This window comes from Pteropus vampyrus, unplaced genomic scaffold, assembly GCF_000151845.1.
Source record: "Pteropus vampyrus isolate Shadow unplaced genomic scaffold, Pvam_2.0 Scaffold602, whole genome shotgun sequence".
Taxonomy (NCBI): Eukaryota; Metazoa; Chordata; class Mammalia; order Chiroptera; family Pteropodidae; genus Pteropus; species Pteropus vampyrus.
In genome coordinates, this window is record NW_011889383.1 from 65,645 (window position 1) to 76,007 (window position 10,363).

Below are 10,363 nucleotides of genomic sequence, written 5' to 3' on the forward strand. Positions count from 1 at the left end.
GGCTGTGCCTCTTCTTAATGCAGAGACCTGAGATTAAGTGGAAATCTAGGCCTTTCCGATGCAACTCAGTTTGCATGCCTCTGGCTCCCCGTGATGGCAAAAATGGCAGCTTAGGCATTGGTTGAAGTAGAAGGGAAGCTGGGGAAACACTTAAGACAGATGGCATTCGTCTTCGAGAAGGTGCTGGTTTGGAAAGATGCTATGAAGATGAGAAACGTGGAGAAATATTTGATGGCACTCGTCTTCTGCCATCACTCAGTTCTTTCAAGAAAGTACTTCCATGTATGGTTCAGAAAATCTGAGACATAATCTAGATTTAAACATTAGAATAGCAATGATGTGAAGATACTCTTTTGAAATTCATGATTGTAGGAAGGCCTGCAGGACATTTAACTTTCTTGTCAAGAAGTTAAGCAGGAGATTTTCATCCTTTGTACAGCCTGAGAGGACTCGGCTATAAAACAAATGTGGCGAATAGGAAATCAATTTATTTATACAGAAGATAGTTGTTCATCCAAGAACAAGAGTGAATGTTTTTAGTATGAGAAATCCTGTTTTTAGTTCAGCTTGGCCTTCTTTAAGAGAAGGCTCACACAGGAGATTGACAAGCAAAGATCTTCAATAGAGGAAGCCCTCTTCGTGAATTTTTTGACATGAGAACTTAAAACTGAGGTAAAATTGCAGGAACATTATCATAGCAGGAAGGGCTTCTGGCCTGATCCAGTCTGACTTGGAGAGAATTCATACTGGATCCAAAAAAATTCCACTAGTTTTAAAATTGGAAAAGTTCGTACACCAAATAATTATATCTGAGAACTCTGAAACGATGAGAATGTGACTGCTGTGGGAACGCTTCGTGCAGCGTTCCCTCATTCAGCATCACAAGGCACAGTGGGCCGTGCCTGAGAGCGTACTCAGTGTTGGGAAGGCCCCGAGGGGCCTGGAACCCGCTGCAGGAAGCCCTCCAGTAGGAGTCCTCGTGGTGCTCGGCGTCAGAGGACTCATATGACAGCGGCCCCTCGGTGTGGTCTGTGTGGGTAGATCATTAGCCTTAGCTTTCTTTCACCTCTTTTGACAGAACAAAAACAACAACAAATTTTACCCTGGAGAGAAACGGTTTGAGTAAAAATGAAACATCTGATCCTGTTTATACCAGATAATTCCTACAGAAGGTCAACTCTGCATAAAACTTTGACCACATAAGTATACAAACACAGTAAAATAGGCTGTGTCTTTTCCAATTTGTTCTGTTACCTGCACATCTTAAACAAGTAACGTGGGTGACAGCAACGTCTTTATTTCCGTTTCCCAAGTATGCTCTAGTAGCTAAAGCAGTGACTGAATCTCTAGCTGAGGACACTGTTGACTGAATAAATGGTTGAAGAAATTGAAAGAGAGAAGAGGGCATCTTGAAAGAGGAGACCGTTAAGACCAGGCCAGGCTTCGAAATGAGAATGGAGAAAGGATGAGAAAGGGAAATCTTGAGATAGAGTGTGCCACAAAAGACTTTAAGAGGTTCACATGCTGAGGACTAGGCCAAGAGTCTAGAATCGTGTGACTATGAAACATGTTTTAGCAGGAATCCAGTCTAGCACAGTGTGGTCACTTACCGTGCAGTCTTTAGCCAAGAACACTTTATGTTCTCTGTCACCTTCCACACACTTGCTCTCCAGGACCCATGTAATCTTGATCCATTTAACTGGTGTCCAGATGTAGTACTCGGCGTAATATCATGACCTGAGATGCCTTCACTATTAGTTGAATAGGAAGGAAAACAAATGAGTAAGCATCTGGTTCAAACATTTTTTGGGGGGGTGGAGGGCCTCTAGAAGTCCTAAGGAATGAAAAAAAATGATAAGATCAGAGCAGGAATAAATGAAACGAATGGGAGGGGCGAATCCAGGAGCCCATTTTTTTGGATAGACAAAATGCGAAACCAACACTGATTAAATAGAGTAAGATGCAAGCTAAAAACTTAAGTGAGAGGGGAAAAAAAGACTAAATATTCAGTAAACGTTCTTTTCATTATAGTACTTTGCATAACTGTTAGAAAGAATGAGCCAGCTCTATGTAGCATATGAAATAATCTTTAAGATACACGTTTCTTAAAATACCTCTTTTAGCACATGTGTATTATATAAAGATATGGAATACACATAGCAGTTTTCTTCCTTAAAAATACACGAATACAAATATGAATGTCACTTGGTTGTCACTGGGAAAATTTAGAAACTGATAGGCCGTGATTGCCTCCCAAGAAAGAAACTGGGCGGGAAGATGACATTCGATTTTTAGAGGTGCTGCCCACAGCTGTGTTCATGAAATGGAAACAGCTCTCTCCCTCCTGTGTCACCAGTTGCTGACACAGCATCGGAGCTCAGTAATATTTGTTGAGTGTAGGAATGAACAAATAATAAGATGGAAGATTTCTGGAAAAGTGTAAAGTTGTCAAAAGAAAAATTTTTTAGAACAGAGTGGTCGCTTGCATCTCAGATCGGACCCGGGCAGTATTTTCCAGCTTCCTGTTAAAAGATAGTTCCTGTGGAATGTGAACAGTTCAGTGACAGAACAGAACACAGGCTGGCGTGTTTACAGGTTCTTTCTGTAATGTATACATAGCACTTTTCTCATCAAAACATGAAATGAGAAAAATATTGAAAAGGAGGAAATATTCGTAGCTCATAATCGACCACCTTAAAAAAAATAATCTTCTGAAATAGTATGTAACACATGGAGGCAAACATTTAACAGATGGAGGAAAGATTTTATTAATAATACTCTTTTGAAATTGTTCCCAAGAATAAATTAAGGAACGGGCAGGCTCTATTTAAAGGAAGTTACAGTTAGTGGGATACAGAAGACTCGAATACGTGTCAGCATTGACTGTTGAGGACTTAGAAAGTCTAGAAGTGTATGAAGTTCCTTGCTCGACATAAGTCCTGCAGTCACCCCAGCCAGCAGCCTCTAGGGAAGTGCGCTGGGCCGTTTCACCTGCGGGCATAGGAATTCAAGCCCCTGGTGTGGCCAGTCGGGGAAAAACGGGGGCATGGACCAGGTGTCCCCCTATCCCGGGGTTGGCATTCCCAGCCACTGCTCAGGTGCCCGAGTAGACAGGAACATGGTGACGGGAACAGTCCTCCCACGATCATTTATACAGAGGACACAGTCACGCCAGTGAGATTTCCGGGAATGTGACAGAAACTCCTTCACCAGGTCACTTAGAAGCTGTGTTGAGTCAACAAGTACTGCTTGAGCAGCTGCCAGAACACCACATACTGTTACAGAGGTGGGTCACTGCCACGAACACAGCATCAAGGCCCTTGTTTCACTGGGCCTGTGTTCATTCCAGAGCAGCCACTAGCACATGTGGCTCATTAAATTGAAACCAACTAAAGCAGTGGTCTCCAACCTTTTTGGCCCCAGGGACCAGTGCCCCCAGGGACCAGTGCCCCTATGAGAATCCAATGCCTGATCTGAGGTGGAGCTGAGTCGGTGATGCTGGTGCTGGGGAGCGGCTGCACATACAGATGAAGCTCCCCTCTCTCGCCTGCCGCTCACCTCCTGCGCGGCCTAGGGGTTGGAGACCCCCGAACTAAAGGGAACATACCAGTTCAGTTCTTTGGTCGAATGGACCATCTTTCAAATGATCATTGGTCACCTGCAGCTAATGACTGCTGTGTTGGACAGTGCAGATCTAGAACATTTCCTTGAGTGAAGACAGTTCCACTGGGCAAGTGCTGCTCTAGAGAAGGTGGAGAGGTGACAAGTAAATTAACTGGATATTTTGAGATGGCAATCAGTGCTATGAAGAGAAATAACAATGGGATATGCTAAGGGGTCGGGGGGAGGCGTGGGTGGGCAAAACTAGTTTAGAACTGGGCAAGAAGACAGCTTTGAGGAGCTGACATCTGAACTGAGAGCTGGATTGGGATGGGGGACCAGGTGAAGGTGTCATGAAGCCCTCTGGACGAGACACTTGGACACATTTGAGGAAAAGTAAGGTGGTGGCTATGGAAAGTCCCTTTTGGTGTAAAGGGCATATGAACAGGGTTTGGATCACACCTGCGATGTTCCCACGTGTGTGGCATTGGGCAGGGCTCCTAGCTTCTTCCAGCATGGATCTTTGTCTAAAGATTGGACACCGCTGCTTCCTGGGACTGTGGTGTGAAACCTAAGCCCTGGGGGCCTTCGTGAAATGCTAACACTGTTACCGATTTGAAGACTGACGACCGTCCACACATTTAGCAGATCCTCCGCTGGGCCTGGCTTTGGGGATGCTGACACCTAAGACTCAGGTGGCAGCCTCAGCAGTCCAGTGGGGGAGCCACACTTAGAGACAGTGTGCCCAGCAGAGCTGAGGAGTGAGTGATGGAACGAGGAGAAAGGATGGGGATCTGGGAGCACTTTGGACGAGGAGAAAAAGGGATGGGGGAGCGGAGGTGGCACCACTCCTGCCGTATCCCCCAGCGAGCCGGTGAGAAGTGGTTGTGGTTACTGTTGTACCCGTGGAGTGGGAGCCCTGTGTACCGGTTGGTCGCCATTCACTAGGAAACAGCACTAAGAGAGAGATAGCTTACCCTGGAAGGGACGCAGCAGAGAAAAGGAACATGAGAGAAGACAGCAGCTCCCATCAGCCTTTGCTACACGCTGCACCTGACTGATCACTTAGGGCGAGGAAACCTCCAAAAGCTTGAGTTTGGAGAGAAATAGGGAGTTGCAGGTGAGTGGACTGCATGGCGCAAACTGCCCTGGGGTCATTCAGCTGGTGCGTTGAAAGACGGTACAGATGGACCCCAGATTACGACGGCTCAATTTAGGATTTTTCGACTTTACAGTGGTACTAGAGTGATATTCATTCAGTAGAAACCGTAGTCTGAATCTTGATTATTTCTCGGCTAGTGGCAAGGAGCCGCAGCTCCCAGTCAGGCATGTGATCACGAGGGTAAACAACCGATACTCTACAGGGTACCAGCGTTTTTTGGATGTTCCTTTTGTACTTACTTTTGCATTTTATCATGCTTATAAAATGCCTGTATGTCTCCTTCTGGTAAGGATTGGAAGGCAGCAACTCTTGAAAGAAACTGCTCAGCTGTGGGCTCGTGTTCTGAGCATGCTTAAGATAAGCCACACTCAGCTATGATGTTCAGTAGGTTAGGGGTATTAAAGCATTTTTTTAAATTATTTTTTTATCATTTTTTTATTTTATTAAAGCATTTTTGACTTAGCATATTTTCAACTTGTGGGTTTATGAGGTGTAAGTCGAAGGGCTTCTGTACTTGAAGCCTCAGGTAGGTAGGTGGATTAGTCTTAGGATGCCCCAGTGAGGTGAGGATTCAGCTCCACCCATGCTTGTGGCTAAACTTAAGGGTGTCCACCTTTTTTGGTAAGGATTATTTTAGAGGGCTTGGAATGGTCCAGGGGGATGAGGGATTTAGAGCAGCAGTCCCCAACCTTTTTGACATCAGAGACCGGCTGCTTCTATGAGAATCTAATGCCTGATCTGAGGTGGAGCTGAGGCAGTAATGCTGGCGCTGGAGAGCTGCTGCAAATACAGATGAAGCTTTGCTTGCTCGTCGCCACTCACCACCCTGCTGTGCGGCCTGGTTCCAAACAGGCCAAGACAAGTACCCGTCCATGTGGTTGGAGACCCCAGATTTAGAGGACTGAGGGGCCTAGAATGATACTTAACCACCAGCTTCTCGGTTTGTGGCCCATCTGATTTACTGCATAACACCCAGTAGGTGCTTTATAATTGCAAAGCCTACGCTGGCCTGAAGGGTCGCTACAGCAGGGAGAGCTCTTAGTACCATAATAAGGATTGGCAGAGTTTTTGACATCCAAACCCAGAAACAACAGAGTTAACATTTTTGAGTGAGCACTCAATTAAGATTTTGAGAAGAGCAGCTTGGTGCCCCCAAGGATAAGAGGAGGAAAGAAAGACACAATCAAGATTAAAAGAGAAATAAGTAAATTAGAAACGGAGTGGGGCAGAGGAAGTGAAATAGAAAAGAACCTAACATGTATTTTCATAAGGCAGAAAGCACTAAATAAAAATCCCTCTTGATGATTAACCAAGGAGTACAAAACGAAAGTTTTAGAATTAGAAAGCTGTGAAGCAATACGGAGAACTAAGATTGTTTTTAAGTGTCATGATTATTACTCAAAGTGGTGACTGTGGCCCGGCACAGAGCCGCTAGGGAGTCCCCACATAGCCCATATATCCGAGGCACTTGTACTAAATTCTGGGACTCTAGTACTAAATTCTTGTCCCTGGCTTCCCGAATGACCTCAGAGGGGTAAATTTCAAGACTTAATAGCTTTAATTGGGGAAAAAAAAAAAAATACATGAACTGCTTTCAAATCAAGAATCTGGACGGGTAAAAATAAACCCCGGAAGTCCTAAAGAACAGGAAGAGGATTAAATGTCGAAGGCAGCAGAAGATGAAACTATTTCAAAAGCTTATTTGGGGAAAGAGGTTGGAAATGGGAGATCAAACACCTGTAGTTATTCTTACCAAGGAAAAAGAATTACTTTAAACGCTGGAAAGGAGTGGCGGGCGATGGCCGGTAATTACAAGCCTGGCTCAGGACCGGTTTTGCAACCGGCTGCGTCCAAGGCCAGCCTGGGGCGGCCCCACCCAGCCCTGGGCAAGTCCCGACCCTGACCTGACTCACTTCCCGGCTGCGTGCCAGCACCTGTTAGGTCTGGGCAAACGAGCAACCGAAACCACGAACGAGCCAAGTTTATGAGGACGTTTGGAGGAGGAAAGACAGGAAGCCCTATAAGAACCGGGAGAGAATGGGTGGGGGAGTGAAGTGGCGAAAATGGATTAGGAATCCGGTGTTCGCTGCTTTTGGGAGGAAGAGACCGCGCTCGCCCACCCTGTGGGGCCCAAAGAGAAACTTGCACACTCGCGAGGTGCGCGCGGAAGCTCCACCTGCGCCGATCCCGTTCCCGGCGCCATATGGGGGGTGAAGGCGGCCGGAGCACAGCCCAGCAACTCGCCAGGCGGGGCCCGGACCGCAGCTGAACCCGCAACATGGCGGCGCCGGAAGTCCGCGCCGCGGAGGCTGCTGGGAGTTGTAGTGCACCGTCGCCCGCCATCGGACGCCCTTCTGGGCCTGCCGTGCGCTCTTTTGCGTTCAAAGGAACGGGGACCCCGGAAGCCTTGTCCGGTTTCGCCGAGGGCCTTACAGCGCCGTTTGAAAATCGCGTGATGACAGCGATGACAAATCTTGTGGGTTCCTCATAGACACTGAGAAACACGTACATACAGGCACTTCTTGGTCAGGCAACCGCTGCCCTTGAATTTTTCTATTTTTTTTTTTAAGGCAGCCGTTCTTTCTCCTCACTAATAATTATATTACCTGCCGTGAATATTCATTCTCCTGGTATCTCTACATGTCTTCATCTTCATATAGCTCCCTGACAATTAGTAGATTACCCTGGTGAAAGTCCAAAGTTCCTCGCAAAGATTTTGAGTTCATGCTGTGAGCTCCTTTTCAGGTAGAGTCGTGCTGTTTATACTCTGCAAGGGTGGAAGTGCAGATTTCCTCTGGATGTCAGCCATGACATTTGTTTTTATAAAATAAATCTAATTGGGAGTAAACCATAATCTGTGGTTATTTACGTTTTAAAATGGGTTCCCAGAGCATTCCCCCACATCGACAAACAATTCTCAGACACCGGCAGGGTCTCATCTCAGTTGACGCCACCTACCCAGGCATGAGTCTACAGGTTAAGAGTTTAGCCCTCTAAGACTGCGGCGTCACGAATGGGCAGCTTCAAACACACGCGCACACACTCCTCAGATGCCAGCCCAGGCTCTCTGTGCTTCTGACCAACTGCTTATAGATTAGAGGTTCCAACAACCCTCTTCTTGGGTTCAGTTAATTTGCTAGAATGGCTCTCAGAACTCAGGGAAAAAAGTGTTATTTGCTAGATCACTGGTTTGCTGTAAAATTATTTAATTCGGGAACCCCCAGATGAAGAGGTACATGGGCTAAGGTATGTGGGAAGGGACGCGTAACTTCTTTGTCCTCTCTAGACACTCCATTCTTCGTGAATCTCCACGTGTTCACCATCTAGAAGCTCTCCTAACCTCACCCTCCAGGGGTTTTATAGAAGCATCATTACATAGGTATGATTGAGTAAATCCCCGGCCACTGGTGATTGATTCAATGTCCCCATCACATAGGTAGGCCAATTTTCTTTGTCCGTCCGTCATTTGATGGACATTTGTTTCCCCTTTGTGGCTATTACAAATGCTTTTGTGAACATCCTTGTACCTAGATTTCGTGTTGGTACATGTTTTCAGTTCTCCTGGATACACACTTATGCGTGGAACTCTTGGTTCGTAATATAAGTCTTATGTTTAACTTTTGAGGGGCTGCCATTCTTTTCTGCAAAGCGCTGCCGCATTCTCCGTTTCTGCCAGCAGTGGACGAAGGTTCCAGCTTCTCCACGTCCTCACCAGCCCTTCTTTCCCCCTCTCTTTGATAACAGCCTGCCTGGTTCACATCACTGATGTCCCGTTATGTGAAGTGGCATCTCCCCGGGTTCTGATCCACACTTCCCAGGTGCCTGATGACGTCGAGCACCTTTTCGTGGGCTTATTGTTCATCTGTCTTGCTCTGCTTTTGACTCACAGGCTGTCCTGAGGCTCAGTTGGACCCTGAATTGGACACTCTTCCTGCTGGGGATCCCCTGACGAATATCACGGTCGTCGAAGTCCTCACACTGAACCAGGAGGTGGCTCGTTCCCGGAACGCCCAGATCCGGGCCCTCTATGCTGAAGATGAGGGCCTAAGCCCAGAGGTCCTCAGGGAGCCAAGTCAGCCGCTGGGCAGGTATCCAGCAGACCCCGAGGCCGCTCGCCAGAGGTTCCGGGGGTTCCGCTTAGAAGAGGCGGCGGGGCCCCGCGAGGCCCTGGCCCAGCTGCGTGAGCTGTGTCGCCAGTGGCTGCGGCCCGAGGCGCACTCCAAGGAGCAGGTGCTGGAGATGCTGGTGCTGGAGCAGTTCCTGGGTGCGCTGCCCGGGAAGCTCCGGGTATGGGTGCAGTCCCAGCACCCGGAGGACTGCCAGGAGGCTGTGGCACTGGTGGAGGACGTGAACTGGATGTCTGAGGAAGAAGGTGAGTGCAGTGGAAGGGCGGGGCAGGGTGACCCCTACAGGGCATCTTGGAGGATGGGGAAGGGGTCATGGCCACTCCAGCGCTGCCAAAGGCATCTGCCTCCCCGACACGTTCCTGAATCAGAGCTTGAGATGTTTCCAGCTGCCTGCCGTTGGCCCTCGATCAGGGGCTCTGAGAATGGCTTCGTTCCAGGACCCACCTGTGGAAATGGAAGGGCTCAGGCCCCACCTCAGAGCTACTGAAACCCTCTAGTGGGGCCCAGCACTGCACTCTGTAAGGAGCTCTCCATCCACAGGCTTCTAGGAAGCTAAAAGATACAGTGCTTCATTTTCATCCCTTTGGGATCCATGCCACTGTGAGCCAATAGCAACCCTGCCTTCCGTCACACAAGCACATTCCTGGGGTGCCTTCTAATGTCACGCACTCGGCGGGGACTGCGGATAAACTGGTGACCAAGACATAGGACTCATGGATTCATGAGCTCAGCAAGGCTTCAGGAGAGACGGGAATCTGACAAAACGTGTGTGAGACAGTGGTGAGGTTGAGAGGAACTCAGGCACGCTGGCAGTGGGGCCCGTGACGGCCACGTTGCTGTAACCGACACTTGGTATGGAGTGGGGTTCAAGAAGGAGCAGGAAGGATGTGCCAGGCAGGGGGCGGGGACCATCAGCTGTGAAGGCCCAAGATGTGAGCAGTCAGGGTATAGTCAAGAACCAGAGAGACTGAGTAGGTCTGCAGCAGAGGGGAGCAGAGAGCAGAGCTGGCAGGGCTCTTGGGGAGTGGGAACCGACTCCTGAGTTCTAGGAACAGGTTGTAGGATCTGACTGAGCTTTAACGATTCATTGGGTTGCAACATGCTGTTGATGGTGGGCCAAGGACAGGGCAGGACTAAGAGTGGAAGGGCCAGGGAAGCTGCAGCCACACCCACCGAGAGGAGCGGCTGCGGTGGGGGCTGGGAAGGAGCACAGTAAGGGATGCATTTGGGAATCAGACTCTGTGAGACGTGACATCTGTCAAGCTGAGCACCGTGGAGCACAGACACTTCTTGGCTCAGCTCCACTCCCCACCCAGCATCTGGTATGTTTCTGGAAGGTGTTTCTTGAGCGAAGGAATGATGGACTGATTGACTTTGGGGACTGAGGGATAAGAATCTGACAGTGGAGGGTGGGGTTCTGAGAACAGGGCTTCCTGGAGAAGCAGCTGCAGAGGGAGCGGGCTAGACAGTAACA

At 48.4% G+C, this 10,363-nt stretch overlaps 1 protein-coding gene across 1 annotated transcript in view; it reads left to right on the forward strand.

Moving 5' to 3' along the window:
* The window catches only part of LOC105308643, a 45,482-nt gene that overhangs the window by 6,352 nt on the left and 28,767 nt on the right, over positions 1–10,363 (forward strand). The window contains exon 5 of the mRNA XM_023525686.1: positions 8,652–9,134. Within this exon, the coding sequence (XP_023381454.1) occupies positions 8,652–9,134 (483 nt within the window). The remainder of the gene's footprint in view (positions 1–8,651; positions 9,135–10,363) is intronic.